Source organism: Hippoglossus hippoglossus, chromosome 7 (assembly GCF_009819705.1).
Source record: "Hippoglossus hippoglossus isolate fHipHip1 chromosome 7, fHipHip1.pri, whole genome shotgun sequence".
In the NCBI taxonomy this organism is placed as follows: domain Eukaryota; kingdom Metazoa; phylum Chordata; class Actinopteri; order Pleuronectiformes; family Pleuronectidae; genus Hippoglossus; species Hippoglossus hippoglossus.
The window spans coordinates 7,065,868-7,082,408 of NC_047157.1; the positions used below are offsets into that span (position 1 = coordinate 7,065,868).

General features: G+C 43.2%; 1 protein-coding gene across 2 annotated transcripts in view; it reads right to left on the reverse strand.

Annotated features, from left to right (window-relative positions):
- prex1 (phosphatidylinositol-3,4,5-trisphosphate-dependent Rac exchange factor 1) overlaps nt 1–14,671 on the reverse strand; it is an 85,627-nt gene extending 70,956 nt beyond the window's left edge. For both annotated transcript variants that reach the window (XM_034591677.1, XM_034591678.1), the window contains exon 1: nt 14,528–14,671. In XM_034591677.1, the coding sequence (XP_034447568.1) occupies nt 14,528–14,671 (144 nt within the window). The remainder of the gene's footprint in view (nt 1–14,527) is intronic.
- Nucleotides 14,672–16,541: the final 1,870 nt, after the last annotated feature.

The following is a 16,541-nucleotide window of genomic DNA, read 5'->3' on the forward strand; positions in this document are numbered from 1 at the left end:
TTGGCATTACAACTTGCCGTCGTCAAAACCCCTGAACCTTGCTTGGAGGGGGATGGGGGATGGGTTTTAGAGGAGTAGCCCGACACGCAGACAAACACAAAAACCACTCTCCAAATATAGTTGTAGGACATGTCCATGACCTTGCTGCTCCTTTTCTGACATCAGCACATCGTCATCAGCAAGCCGAGGGTGTATAAATCATGTTCAGTGCAGGATCAGACATGGATGAATAATATTTACGTAATTAAAGGATATAAAATACTCTGGCTTCTGCTGGCTAAGAAAGACAAGTTTATCATTCTGTAAAATCGAATTGTAGTCCTTTACATAAAGACACAAATATATACACTGCAGCGTTTCCTGAACAGGATGCTCTGAGCAGCTCACATTAGTTTGTGTGCACAAGATGCCTTGTTTCTCTCCAGTACCTAAAAATAGTGATGACATCAACCAGCGTGTTAATAATAGTTGGTCAGAAGGGACACAAATTCATTTTTTGATACCCTCCGACTCATAATAATGAGTCAGATTGTTTGCACGGAGGGGCCTCAGCTGCTGCACAGAGCACAGCAGAGATGTTGCACATGATGGTCTCTTGCCACAGGGATGATGGGAAACTGCTCATCCTCATCCCATGGGACACTGGTAACAAAACCATCAAGCTCCTTAATAGACCACACGAAGCTGCCAAAGACAACACTAATGCAGAATTATGCCACCGATGTTTCAGTATTGCGAAGACAGGAAAATTCAACATACCCTAGAAAGGTAATATCAAAAGATATTAAAGCTTCAAAATGAAACACTCACAAAATTTGGGGGGATTTTGTGAAGGCTTTTGTAACCTTGTTTAGATAAGTGCTATACAAATAAAGTTATTATATAAAGTCTCAGAACTAACCTGACATTTGTCAGAGGAAAGAATATAACAAAATAATATGTTATTATGAATAATAAAACATAATCTTTAATAGGTTATACAGAGGAATGGATGATATGGCTAGAAATTATATTTAGATTATATCACAATAAATATGTTCACTTTACTAATTCAATTTGTCGAATTTGATAATTACCATTATAAATAACTTTAGGCAGATTTTTGCTCCTGAGTAAAGGTTGTGGGTTTAAACTCTTCTTTATGAGCAGAGAATGACACACACTTGATAAACCGCAAAATATTCTACAGATCTGAGGTTGATCTATTATGTGTCCTTTATGGCCCTGGAGCTGGTTGCAAGAAGTCGGTTATGTTTCCTCTGAGAGAAAAAGGCGAGACCTTTAACAGGTTGACAGATCAAATTTAAACCCTAGCATACAGTTCTCATACAGGTTCCCCGAGTTCTCAGAAACAAGTATATTGGCTTCTCATTAACATATTCACAACCCCACACCCTCATTTACAAACTGTGGAACAGGGCTGTTTTCACGGTTTTGGTAAATTTACTTCAGTGTGAGACCTCCAGTCGAAGCACGTGCAGTTTAGATAAGCACCGTCAAGTCCACAGGAAATGTGAAATATAACAGGAACAATTACAGCTGCATTTTTTTTACCTCTATATTGCAAGCTGCAACTATTTATGCGCAAGAAAATCACACGTTCAAAAAAACCCAAACTGCAACAGAACGCACGTTTCTTCTCTGCCAGTATGTCTTAATGTGTGGCATGCAAACAGGAAGTGAAACACGAGCAATCACCCAGAACAAAAAGGCCAGCATTTTGTTTCTTTAAAGCAGATAGGCAACTCTCAACTCAGCAAGGAAGGAAAACAAGTCTGCAGAGTGAGGCCGTGCCTCGCCGCAAAAAAAGCAGCAGATGTAAGTTCTGGACAGGAAGTGTGGCTTCTGAGAAAAGAAAGTATACGACACATTTGACTGGCCGATTACTCAACTGTGTTCTAAGTAGAGTCTTTCAAAGTGGTTTTGGTAGTAGGATGCAACCAAGCTGTAGCAAACAAATAAATCACTTTTGTGCACTGTGGGAGTGATTTAAACTTTAGATCTTTGCGTTAACTTTGCGGCACAACAGCCAGACTATAATGAGAGTGTGATGAGTGACAGATCATGATATTTATTTGTGTCAAAAGGAGCCAACAGAAATGCAGTCCTCCTTATTTACTCCTCTACCACCGAGAGGCAATTAAATGTCCACAACTCCACTTGGCAACACACGTCTAACCCAACATCCATCATCACCTGCCACCACAGACAGCTGTTTAACACCTATAACTGTTGTCCTATGAGGCATCCGGCATCATCTCATATGAGCAAAAGCCGAAGGGTCAGACGTGGCCTGGAGGGGTGGGGGGGGGGGGGGGGGGGGGGGGTTGTTCAATGTTGAGATTTACCAGAGCGAAGAGGGGCCAGACAGTAAGGTGTGAAGATACAGATGGACCATATGCTGGTGGGGTCCAGCGTCCGCTCCAGTGAACAGTGAGTAAGAGGCCTGCTGCCATCACGTCTGCCTCTGAACACAGTTTTCTACCTGCAGCCAAGCTGGCCACGTAACATGACCCAACCTTAGGTCCACTTTCTGTGAGTCAAAGTCTTCACTTGTAATTGACTGGCAGAGAGCTCACAACTGCAAAGGTCACTAACGTGACTGTGAATGACACCGGGGGTTAATCTACGATACAAGGATCAAATCTTTACAATAAAAATCATTTCTTGACACAAGAAATCCTGGATGGTTATGATAACAAAAACAGCAGGAAAATAACTACAGAGAAGTAAGAAGATGTCATAATTGTCCCGTTGTGACACGGGGGTAAGTCAGATGTACAGTCAGAGTGAAAGCTGCCGGAGCTGCCGTCATACTGCTGCAGGGGATGTTGCCTCAAGGGTCACTCAGGTTGGGGAGCAGAAGATCCTTTTAATTTGAATGTTTAACTTCAGCAAAAGGTCATCCATATTAAACAGGGATTAATGAGAAAATGAATGTCTGGGAGAACATGATCACAGCGCACCTTGACAGGCTGTTTGGGAGATGTGCTGGTATTACACTGGACTCAACTACACAGAAGGCTCCTTCTAATATGTTAGGCGATAAAAACAAGGATGAAAATGTCAAGGAGAAATTAAAAGACAAACTGAGGGAATAATGAGGGTATGCTTAATATTTATCTTCAATTTTTTTAGTGAGCTACTGGACAAGATCCAGAAGAAACTAAACTAACGTGTCATTCATTCCTTAGTTTACCTATGATCAGTAGCCTTCATCTGGTAATGATGCCAAATGGAGCTCAAGAAACTGAATTACTGACCTGACCTGATGGATTCTGTGCTTCCTTTGGAATATCAGTAGAATGATGATATTAAATGTATCCACACGTCCAAAGGGTTTTGACCATTTCTTGGCTGGAACAAGTGATTTCATGCCTGTGACTACCATCAGCATTCAGCAACAATGCTGGGCCATCTCGCTCAATTCAGATATCTCACAAGAGACCTCATATATCAAGAACAAGCTCTAACACTTGTCAAAGCTTTTCCAGAGGGCCCTGAGAGCCCCCTTTCAATTCGCCCTGGTTCCCACACCTACTGCAACAGTCCTCAAACAGAATCACAGATCCACAGACTCAGGGCTTTTTTTCTGTCCAAATTCTCAGGTCACCAGCCTCAAACCCTTTACCCCTCTTCATCCAAGAGAAAAAAACAACAAGCTAAAAACAATGCATCCATTAAGGGTCTCTCTTTCTGCAGAGAGGGTTTTGGGTAGCCAGCCATAAAGAGGAACGGGGCAGTTTGGGAGAGGGGGACGGGGGCCATTTTGGGGTCGACATGGCATGAAATTGAATAAATAAATGAAGAAATCCCCTCTTTGTGGCCTGAGTGCAGCAGAGCCAGAGAATGGCCCGTGGCGTTGCCTCAATGAGGGACCCCAGTAAACCGTCGCAAACTTCTTTCTCTCTGAAGCTGTAATTCACATCTCTCCTAAACACTTTAAAAACTCCCTCTGCTCCCACCCAACCCTCCAACCAGTCCCTCGCTGTCTTCCAAGAGAAACCCCTTTTTGGCAGAGCCAATCACCAAAAAACAAAGTCTTCTTTGAGTCTTGTCCAGTTTTTTTTCTCCCCCTCTCACTCACTTCCGCTTTGAAGCGCTTTAAACTTCAGGGCTTTTTGAACTGCTCACATGGGCGGAAACTTGACACGACAGGGGATGAGACTGTGTCTCAACCACAGAGGACAGACAGACAGCACTGGACCAGGGACTTCCTGTTAAAGACTGCCTACTCATCAAGCACACATCTTTTCAGTCCAAATTCATTTTGCTGTCTAAATTGCAAAAGGACAGTAACAACTCTAATTTCTGACCATGACTTTTTTTCTCTGAGTTGACATGAAGTGTTTATAACTGAGGGCTGGAGCATTTGTTTCTATCTTGTTTTGCTGCATGCTCTTTTAACAGTGACTTCTTATAATTAATGTGCTTTAAATATCAATTATGATACCTCCACTTTTTCACGTATACTTCTGTCAGACAATAACACACTCTCCCTCAATTCTGTCTCTCATTACACATCTATCAGAGCGAAAAACAGAGAAGCGTGTGACACTTGCTCTCACATACTCCTCCTGTGACAGTGCGAATGGAAATAGCTTGCAAAGCTGTTAGTGTGGAAAATGTAATTAATACTTGTTTCTATCATTTGTGCACCGACTGTTAGCAGCAGTTCTTGCTTCTGTATCAACCTATAAATCTGTCAAGATGATCTAATTTTATATCAATGTGACATGTTTATTTACTTTCAACACCTAACCCTAACCCTCTTTTTAATTATTTATTTAACTAATTTAATTTCTACTGGTGCTGACCCTCAATGGAGGTTTGTCTGTGAGCCCCTTTTCCAAGTGGCTTTCCTGTTGAGGGGTGACATGTGGTGATCTGGAGATAACATCATGGACCAGATTGCAGAGACCATCTGGAAGTTTGGACGCATGTTTTTTTGGTGCTGACAGACGTAGGCATCACAGACTGGAACAAGCATGGAGAGCACGGTGTTGAGTGAGCCATCGGAGATGTGCAAAGCTTTCAGAGAGAGGGATGTAACACAGGCGATCATATATGCTAAACTCAAGAAACAATGCCTGTTCACATTTCATAACAAAAACATGTGTTTTTCAGAACAAACACATGTTTTCGCTTTCATGCAGTAGATTTGTGACAAGCAACACCAAACCAAGCAGGCCAACACCTGGCATTCAGCTGGGCAGACGCAAACAGTGTCATGGGCACAGACAGAGAAAAGAGGGGGGACGAAATAAATGAGTATCCAACACTACACAATAATGGTCATTTGGCAAAGCAGGGAAGGGGAAGATCATAGAGAGCAGCCACTGGTTCTAACTTAAACAGTACTTACCAATGTGATACAGAACAGTGTTAGTTGGTCAGACAGACAGACAGACAGACACACAGACAGATAGCTGCTAGTTAAATCCATTTTTGTCCTTTTCTAGCTCTGAAACCACGGATGAAGCTGACCTACATTCATTCAACTTCTCGTTTTTGGCAGCCACCAATGCAACCAACACTCGTCTTAGTTTCCAACTCTGAAAGTGATGCTTCCAGAATAATTCATCTCTGTGCAAGCACAATTATCACAGAGAGATAACAGAGTGTGGAACGTAAATTATGAGACTGAAAATAACAAGCTGAAGAAGAGACAAGTGTCCTGGTAAAATCCACATAAAATCGAGTGTAGTGATAGTAGGTAAAAAATTATCTGCCAGCCGATATCTGGAGTTGTGGACATTTAATTTTAAATAATAAGAACAGTGCAAAGCTAGTCACAGCTATTCTGTAAAAGATTCATGTCAATCACATCTGGAGACAAAATCCACCCAAAAACCAGCAGTGTTTATTCTTCATGTAAAATTGTTACATTTTCAGCACATCAGTACAAAATCATCAGAGTAAAGCTTGTGCTGTGTTAGTTGGCAAAACTGTCCTCAGAAAGAATGAATACCAATATAAAAACCATTCAGCAACCAGGCCAAAGAATTTATCAGCAGCTGTCATGAAAACAACTCAGTCAACAGCGTCTTTAACTCATGGGGTTTAATAACAATAATTGATGTAACTTGTTTTCAATTCTATTAAGTTCTTAGTTTATAGATGTGGTAGCTAACTAGAAAAGTTAATCCCGCAACGCTCTTCGACTTCCCACCACTGTTCCATCCACGCCTCTCACTCAGGCTGTCACACAAAGAGCTCGGACACAATTTTCATTCGGTTTTGTTCACAACACACACACACAGTATCAACAGTCTCAGCGTTGACATTAAAGAGCAGACGTGAGTCTGGGGAGCCAAAACAAAAGAGAGGAGATTAACAAGAAAATAATTATCATTTTATACAAGGATGACTGGTCACTAGCTTTATTTTGGAGGCGAACATTTTAAACAAGACACTTAATGTTACTTCAAAGTGCATTTCCGTACCATGGAACAAAAAAAAACAATAGAAGACCTACTTAGGAGTGAGTGAGTGAGTGAGTGTGTGTGTGTGTGTGTGTGTGTGTGTGTGTGTGTGTGTGTGTGTGTGTGTGTGTGTGTGTGTGTGTGTGTGTGTGTGTGTGTGTGTGTGTCACTCCTTCTTTGTCCCATTGTGTCATGTGAACAGTTTCCTGGCTGGGCAGCGTACAGGCCAGGCATACTCTGACCCGCCCTGATCCAGCAAGATTTCCACCGTCTAGTATTATAACCCAATCTAAAATTATCCATAACATATTCTCTAAATTCCAGAAGCTTTGTGTGAAGGTGTTTAATTGTTGTGTTTTTTTGTTCCACATTTTTCTATCAGGAGTATGACCTCTGACCCCTGAAAGAAGCCACACATCTGGTTGTATTTGAGAAAGCAAACAAACATTGTAAGGCTGCCGCCACAGTACGTAGGGCAAACAGGAAGCTCCGAGGGGAGAGACTATGCCAAGACATTCTGCAGGTATCCATCCATCCCATGCATGCACCCCTCGAGAGTGCACTAAAAATACATGGGGCACCTCCACTGCACCCAGTGCCTACCCTGAGAAAGTACGTGCCCCAACTTTGTCCGGGTCATGATCTCCAAAGGGACATTAGGGAGCTCATGTTGCCGCGCTTTTACAATTCAGGCCAGGTCACCCATTGTATCGTATATCAGCCTGTTGAAAAGCCCTCCACAGAGCCTTTCTCACACACACACACACACACACACACACACACACACACACACACACACACACACACACACACACACACACACACACACACACACACACACACACACACACACACACACACACACACTCTTATTGGATGTTTGCTCCCATCATAAAAATGTCCCAAATAGCACATCTTTAAAGTCTCTCGGGCCACATTCTCGACACCACCCTCTCTAATGTCTGACACAGAGAAACCAGTGAGCTGATATGATGCCTGACTAACCACAGGTCCTTACCTCCACACAAACCTCAGATTCCACACTCCTGAATAAACTCACTTTATTAATAGTGTAAACATTAACCAGGAACTACTCAAAGAAAAATACATTAATTCGTTTAAACCAAAAGGAAATTTCACAGAGTCCCCAAAACACACCCACCTCATACTGATCACGCAGAATGACTTTAATCCTATGCTAATTCATGGCTGGAAGAATTCACAAACATCTCTTGCGGAGGGAGGGGGTGGAGGGGCTGGGGTGTGGGGGTTGACATCATGCCTTCGGGTGTTACAGTGGTTTAGACTTGTTAACTTGAATTCTTAAAATTCCTGTGTCAGTCCTATGCCTCAAAGAACTGGCTTATCAACACACATGACTTTAAAAAAAAAAAAGCACTAATATTGAGTTGGAAACTGGCATAACACCCCCACCCCCCCCCCCCCCCCCCCCAATTTATGCAACACCCGGCAGAGCAATGACTTAGGTCTGCCACTGTAGACGCACTGCATGGCACCAATTGTCCAGAGATGGAATTCTGCACAGTGGCAACTTATAGCATGAATATGTGTGTATAAAAGGCAGCTCGTGGTTTTTGACCTGACTTGGGTTATGGTGGTTCTCTCAGTCTTGGCTAGATAGACAATACTACTTTTTCATTTGAAAATACATCAACTCTGCAACGGATATGTCTGGCGTCCACACTGCTCCTGAGTTGTAGAGCCGCTAAAACTGAGAAGTTTGCCCTGTTTTAGTTTGTACACTCCAGGGCTGCGTTTCAGTCTGGACGGGCAGAAACTGAGATGTTTGGACACGATGATGTAGCCACTCACAACCGCTGGCTGACTTAGTCTTTTTGGTCACGACGTAGCCTTAACGGATTCGTCACAGGATCCCCCCCCCCTTCCGGAAGAAAACAACCAGCATTAGCCTCAGCTACCAGCGTAAGACGCAACATGGATAATCAGTTACAGCATTGCTGACCCTGTTGTCTTAACTAACTGCTCTTCCTTTTTGACATTGCTCTGTCTTTTCTGTAGCCTTGCTCTTTCTGCAAGTAACAACCAAATGCTTCCTGTTTACACCAGCGTGCACATGCCCAGTGTATGTGAATGGTCACGTGATATGCATTTTCAGGCATGTTAGCATGGACAGGGATTAAAACTGATACAGAGTCAAAACCCTCATGTGGACGGAGATCATTTGAACACCATTTACAAATGAAAACATAGTTTTAGAATGTAGCCTTAGTATGCAAACATAAACATGAAGTCCAACCTCTCTTTTACAGGAACACCCTGATCACATTCACACAGTTACACACCAGGCAGCTGCCCAGTACAACCACAGAGCTGCTGGCCACCGAGCAGCCCCTCTGTTCTTCTGGTTATGGACGATAACATTTAGCATGACCGATTGAATGGGCGGTTACAATATTTTTAAACCAAAACGTATAAAGCACGCAGCAGAGAGTTTAAAGCCCAGTAATAATAAAAAACCCTCACAAAATCCCAGCAGCGTGCCATTGTAACTGCTCTACCTGCTGTTAGGATGGACCCTCCCTCCTCTCGCTATATATGTGATGTGTGTATGACTTCAGCAGGGCTAAGGTTGCAGTGGGCTAAAACCACCAGCGTTGTGGCCGTGATGAGAGTTCGAATCTGAAGCTATTTATACCCCCCCTCCCCAGCCCAGAGAAACTCGATGCTGGTCTTTCCCACTGAGTAGGGAGGGAAGGAGAGATGGAGCAAGAGAAAAAGAAAGTAAAGAGGTACGCACAGGCTCAAGTTTGGAGAGGAAGCTCAAGGCTGACTTCCTGCATGCGAGTCTTCCAGGGCACAGGTCGCATTGGCGTCTTCTGTGTTTGTGATCATGTGCTCTTGTCATCCTGTTTGCTTAGCGGGGCTTGTCAACAGTGACTCCAGGTGCACGTACAGAAAGATCAGCAAAGGATGAGAAAGAGGTGTGAAAAAAAACTGCAGCTATAAAGTGAACGTGCAATCACACACTGGAAACTCAATATCATTTATCCACACAAACACACATCAGTATTAGACGTGTGTAAACTCACTCGTGTGTGGCCTAAAGCGAAAAGGTCACAGAGGGCAGAATTTCCAGATGTTTCCTATTATCCTGCAGCACTGACGAGGCCTTCCTGGACACCCTTCTCTCCATCTCCCACTCCTCCGAGTGGAAAAGAGAGGTCGAAGGCTGACTAACTTATTGGCCACACAATTCCCCTGTTGTCTTCACTATGCCATGGGTCAGCGTGGTAAAAACAAATCCAGCAGCCTTTAAATTGGCAAACTCTCACTTTATGGTTTTGAAGGAAAATCCCTCAACTCTATACCGGGTATGACGCCACTGACCGTATTCCTGTTGTTGATAGCCTACATTTCGGTCATTGTGGCAGGGGAAATCCGTTTGCCTGGATTAAATCAACAAAGCGTTGCCCTGAAGAAAATCACAGCTAATCTATGGCTCTAAGAAATTATCAATTCACAGAGTTGCAACAAAAGCTTGAAACGAGCAGTTATCACCATAAACTTTGAATTGAAAAGGAATCTGCTTGTTTAAATGAGGCCGCTAGATTAAGAGATTGACAATGATAGCGCTGAGCAAAATGAATCCCCTAATCCCTCTTTTCACACCCCCCCCCAACCCCCTTCTCACCTCTCCTCCTCCCACCACCCCGACATGCTTCCCTCCAGCACATTGGATGAGCTCGTTGGCACTGGTAATTGCCATGGGATGAGTGACATGCAGAATGGGTGAGATGCCAAAGCCGGATAACCATCTCTTTTGTGTGTCACTGCAATCATTGCGATTGATAAGCGATGCTGCACAGGGGCTATAGATCCAGGAGGTTCGCGGAAGAGCACAAAGGGAGGTGCAAAATAAGTCAGCGATAAGGCAATGAAGAATGATGTGGACAGTCAGCGGCTAGCTGCCGTTCTGCCGTGGACATGAGGAAATAATCCCAGTGAGACGGAGGAAATCAAAACCATCAGGTGCCCTCAGATAAGAAGGAAGCTGAGGGCATCTACACAAAAAAAGCACCTGAGAATAGGGATGTGTTCTAGACTTAAATGTTTCAATGTCGACATGACGTCATGTCCAGATATCCTCAGAGTGGCTACAACGGAGTCTGACAGCAACATTGAAAACACTGAAACCCCAAACCTTGCTGTGTTTCAGTACAAGTTTGTTTTTATTGGCTGGGGAAAACATCACTCGCTGTTTCACTCCCACACAGTCTCTACTTATGTCTACATGTACATGTATAACTTACAGAGGACGTGTAAACAAACCAAACATAGAGCGTAACAGTGACCATCCACTTTTAGAAAGGCTCTGCTTACAGAAGTAAAGTTCTTATTCATTTTCTCCATCGACGTTCCAGAAAATCCTTCTTAAAAGAGTTTTATGCCTGGAACCACTCCCACCATCTACAAGATGAATCGTGACCATAAAACATTTGATCCAGAGCAAAGAATACAGCAGAAAACTGAAAATAGTTCAAAGGTACATTAAGAGTGAAGCAACTACACATCCCATAAACCACTGCAAATGATCCCTTCTAATGACTTCCCGTGTGCTTCTACTGGAATTTAACCTTGTTGTTTGTTGCAATATATTGTAGTTTGTGTCGTGTATATAGAGTGTCATGTGGTGTATAGTATATGCTGAACCATCCTATCATAGCCAATATGATATTCGCAGTTAACGTAACTGTGAGCTCCACCAATCAGAGACCTTGCTACTACAACTGAGGATTGTGGGTAGAGTAGTGCTTCTCCTTGACATTGCAAATAAAACAGTTTTTTTCTTAAAACACAGTTGGTATCATACCATCATGGTATCATGTACTTGTAACTTCTACATGAGCATAGAACATCGTTTCACTATCTCGTAGCTTGTGGGGAGTCAACATTGGATGGTTGCAATAATATGGCTGATAATCAACATCTCTATTCAATACAGGAGGGATCCAGGAGGCAGGTTGAGAAAGAGCAGACACTCAAAAGATACACAGGACATAATTTATCGTCCCAAAATAATTCAATGAATGAATGCGCTCTATTCATTCCCCATCACCGCGTTAGCATCTTCACACTGAGGGACTACGCATCCCTGACCAACTATCCCCCCCGCCCGGAACCTCTCTATCTTTACAGAAACCATATGCTCTGAGCTCCCACAGCCAGACTTTCCTTATCAACACCACTGCGAGCTGCATGGTGACAAAGCCCCAGCTCCTGCTGAGGGAAGCGGAGCGTGCTCGGCTGGACCCTGGATGGAGAGTACTCGGGGAGATTTACTGAGGATTGGCACTGGTGTCTTTGTTTCAAATGTCTCGAAGGCCATTTCCACCTCTAGGTATCTAAGCCACTGAGCCCAGATGCCATAACACTCCACTATAGTCGACTCAGGGAAGGGTCTCACATGTACACACAACATATGCTCATCACATCTAGCATGCTATTGGCATCAAGCTTGTTGCCATAGTATTGTATGTGCCCATATGTGAATGACTCGTAATTAGGGCAATCACATCCATGCATTTCAGCCTAGAGAAATTCTTGTTCACAAGATGGTGCAAAAAACCCAACATGTCTGTTTGTGCAACACAAAGCAGCAGAGCATGACTGGTTTAGCCTTTCTTAAGCCCTGATTCCTTCAAAAAAAAAAAAAACATAACACCCACCAACATCTGTTTTTTGTCTGCAGTGGGAATGGATACAATCGGCATTCACTCCCGGGTCAAATGATCCTGCAGTAGACACGGCAGGGATGTAAACAAAACCACTGGGAGAACGTGCTAATTACTAACCAGCAAGGCGAGAGAGCGCCTCAGTTTTCAGTGCCTTCGTAACGTCAAACATGACGCACAGGGGAAGAAAAAACAGAAACTCTTCTTCTGGCAATGGGAGTGGAGTCATTGCCTTTTTTTTGTGTGTTTGCCCAAACAAATGCCTGCTTATTTTGGTGTCAAAGAGGTATTATACCAAAAACACACAAGTGCAAGAGCAGAATTTAGACAAAACATAGTTTGACACAAATCCTAACAAAAATCCCACTCTCTTAAAAATGTGAGTTAAGTCTTGACACCCAGATTGGCTGCAGCCGTATAAAGGGCATTCTATGCAAAGATGCTGGAGATAACAGAATTCCCCTCAAGCCCACACACATCACTCCGCTCCGGCTCTTCACAATATGGCTTAAATCAAAAGATGCCAATTGATGTGATGATGCGGAGAAGCACAGTCGAGGACTCAGATGTCCACAGGAAAGAAAAAGGCTCCCAGACTTCTCAGATAAATCAGTGGGGCTTTGTCTTTATCATTATGCCAGAAGTGGGGGGGGGGTTGTCAAAGCGTTTCCCTCTGCCGCCTGGTCTGTCTTGTAACAGAAGATAAGCCTTGACTGCCTCTTGTGTAACTGAGAAGAAAAGCAGTGTTACAGGAACTGGCCCCCCAAATTTCATAAGATCCTTTTATTTAAACAGAAGTTAAAAAAGTTGGAACACATCATCCTGGAGCAGCATTGAGTGGGTATCGTTTTGAGAAAGTTATGCTTCGCCGACTAGAAAACTGTAAGATCCTTAAGTAGCCTATCTCAGCAGAGACGGCCTGCGCAGGAGGAAGTCTCCAAACATGTGACAGCGCAAGAGAGAAGAGGGAACTGTGACTTTTTTCCCCCTTTTATAAATACTTGCCAGATGTTGAAATTTGAAATGAATACTGAATCATTAGCAAGTTCATAAGAAATAGGCTTTTATCAGCAAGTAAAGAATGGGTGCAGGCTTTTTAAAGAGTCAGCAGGGTGGCAAAGCAAAGAAACCAGATAGTCTGAATCCCCTCCCGGCCAAGGGGTGATGTTTTGCAGCTGACCCTGACCTTTGACCGTGTTGTGGATGGGGCAACGAAAAGACGGGGTTTCCATTCAGGCACAGTCACATCGCTGCTCTCGTGTTAAATGAAACCAATTCATTCAGTTGCAGTTAAACCTCACACCCAATTTTTCTGAGGCAGAAGCAGAACCACCTGCACCGTCCACCTACCTCACACGATGAGGCAAAGGTGGCAAAGGGAGGAGAAGGACAGTGACTAATGGGATAGTCTCTCTCTCTCTCTCTCTCTCTCTCTCCTGCAGGTGGGAGCCAACAACTACCGGTGTTGGTGTCTGACAGGGAGCGTGTAAAATTACCAGGACATTCACTCATCAGCGGAAGCTGGTGGGGTTGTGCAAAGACGGAATATATAAGTGAGCGTGCTGAAATGACTCCTTATCTGAGTCAGGAGGAAGAAGGAGGAAGAAGGAGGAAGAAGAGGAGGTGTGGTGGTTGAGAGTGCTCATGAATATCTATTTATTTGTAGAGACACACAGCATCTCCCCTTTGATTGTCTTGAACCTGAGCTTTACCAAACAATAGTGAGCTGTGAATGATGCCCCCCACCCCCCATCTCTCCCCTACATTAGAGCCCATGCAGAAAAAAACACATGCAAGACTCCAGCAAGGAAAATGTGACATTTGAATATAACCATTAATAACATGAGGCTGAGATGCAGCAGTTACACTCTTTGTTTATATCAGGCTGCACCTCACACATCTGTATGAGGACGTCCACACAACCAACAGCTGTACATAACAACTTATGTTCTTTTTACATACACAAACACATATATATATATATATATATATATATATATATATATATATATATATATATATATATATAAAACACGGGATTGAAAAGTTAAGCTATTATTAGAAGCTTCCATCCTTGTGGAGAGAAGGTCAAACCAAACTCCATGCGAATTTCTCTTGTTTTATCTTTGTAATCTGCACCAGAGGGGGGGAATATTAAGTCTACTTTTTTCTTGTAACGGGTGCCACTTCATATATTGTTTATTAGCCGAATTAAAGAGTGTAGCCTGCTATTTAATGCAGCGTCGGCAGCTTTTTAATAGAACTCACGAGGCGTTCGTGTTCTCCAAAAGACGAAGCGACATCGAATTGAAGGCTCGGTGGCTGGAGTTTGGCGCAGCGGTCTGCCCGTGTGATGAGCAACGTGAGTGGGGAATGTGTCAAACTTACCGACTGGAGGAAAAGCAGCGTCCGAACATAATCCCTCTCCGTTTTGAGCATTTCATTTAGAACACAGAGCCGGAGCCGCTGCTGCCGGTCCGAGTCCCTGGCGGCGTGCACACCGTTCTCCATATGCCCGTCGTCCTCTTCCATGGTGGGAAGTCAACCCGGGGAAAGGTCCGCTCTGTGCCGCAGCGCTCTTCTTCTTCTTCTGCAGGTATATCCACGCTCCGCCGGGCTGTTGCTTCAGTCCATGTTGCAGCAGCAACTTTCAGCTCCCTCCTCAAACTCAACACACGCCCTGCAGGCAGTGATGGGGCGAAGCAGCACGCGCACACCGGAGGCTAAAGTTCCACCCGAGGAGCAGGGAGCGGACAGAGATCCGCTGTGTGGCCGATACACACCAGCTGAGTGCGGGGAGGACGATGGAGGCTCAGCGCCGGACCCGAGGGGGGAGAGGAGGAGGAGGGACACACACACACACACACACGCGCGCGCACGCACGCACGCACACACACACACACACACACACACACACACACACACACACACACACACACACAGAGAGAGTCAAGTCTCCATGGCTTTACTTTGACTTACATTGATTTCCTGGAGATCAACCATAGTCACTACTTACTTAACCTTTACATAACTTTAAACTAACATTTACCTTAACTTAACCTAAACTTAAACTTAAACTAAATTGAACGTAACCTAAACCTAACCATAAACTAAAGCTAACCTTAAAACTACAGCTAACCCTTAAACTAAATCTAAACTGAACCCAACCTTAAACAAACATAGCATTTAGACCACACACACAACCTTGTACTTCTATCTCAGTGTGGACCTTACCCATCACAACTAATTGCCTACCCCTCAACTTAATCCAAATGGCAAGTCTTAACCCCAAGGGGAGTAACTATGGATTATTATTTCTTACCAATGACTAATTGCTTATCATCTTTAGAAATAGTCACAATTTGTGTGTCAGACTTGCCAGATTACCAACTAACTAGTAGCCAACAGAATCGTAGCTGGAATAAAACTGCGTTATTGTTTGTTAGAAAGTTTGTATGTACTTTGTATGTGCTGCAAATTCAACTGAATCAAGAAAACCAACCACTTTATCATATTCTGTAACAGTCAATATTTTCCATTGAGTGTGACTATGTTTATTGGATGTTAATGATCAAACATCCTAACCTAGACAAATAAAAAGCATAAATGTAGCCTTCCCTTCAATCAACGCTTTTTCAGAACTTTTGGGATTCATATTCGGCCAAATACAAAGAATTAAAAAAAACTGATTAACACATTCATTAATTATCTTTATACAGCCATACTAGTGTTAGCCGCCAAAGGCATAATGACGAGTTATGGTTTTTATTTAAAAGAAATTACACAAAGAACCAGAAAATACTTTCAATTAAGTATTTTGAAATTATAAACATTATCAAATATACTAAATTAAGTTAGCTCAATATTTAGCTCCTGTAGTTTGTCACAACAGTATCCAATGCGTTTCTGGTAAATTCAAGAGAAAGGCGCCCTCTGGTGGATACAGATATAAGTGCGCAACTCACTCACCTTCAGGTCTCGAAAACACTCTCTGAATTGTACCTGTAGCCTAATCCTTTCCCTCCATATTTCACATACTTTGACCTGTTGACTTGTTCCTCTTCAGCGTTAAGCATGATCTTTCTGATGCAGCATAAATACATAATATTGACACAGCAGTCACACCTGCTGTGCGTGATTATGCTTGCAAACATAAATAAAGGTGGGGAACCATTAGTTGTTCAAGTCAACCAGACAAAAATACTATTTTCAGTTACAGTCCGTTATAATTCGATACGGCTCTGAGGCCTGGAGGCTTAGCTGCGGCATCTTTACAAGTTTTATCAAGTTATAATAATACTAGGCTTTTTTTCTCTCCCTCTTTATTTTACACCAGACCACAACTAACGCCGCAGGCTATCATTCAGTGTGTGGTGCAAATATTTATCATAGAGTAACTGTG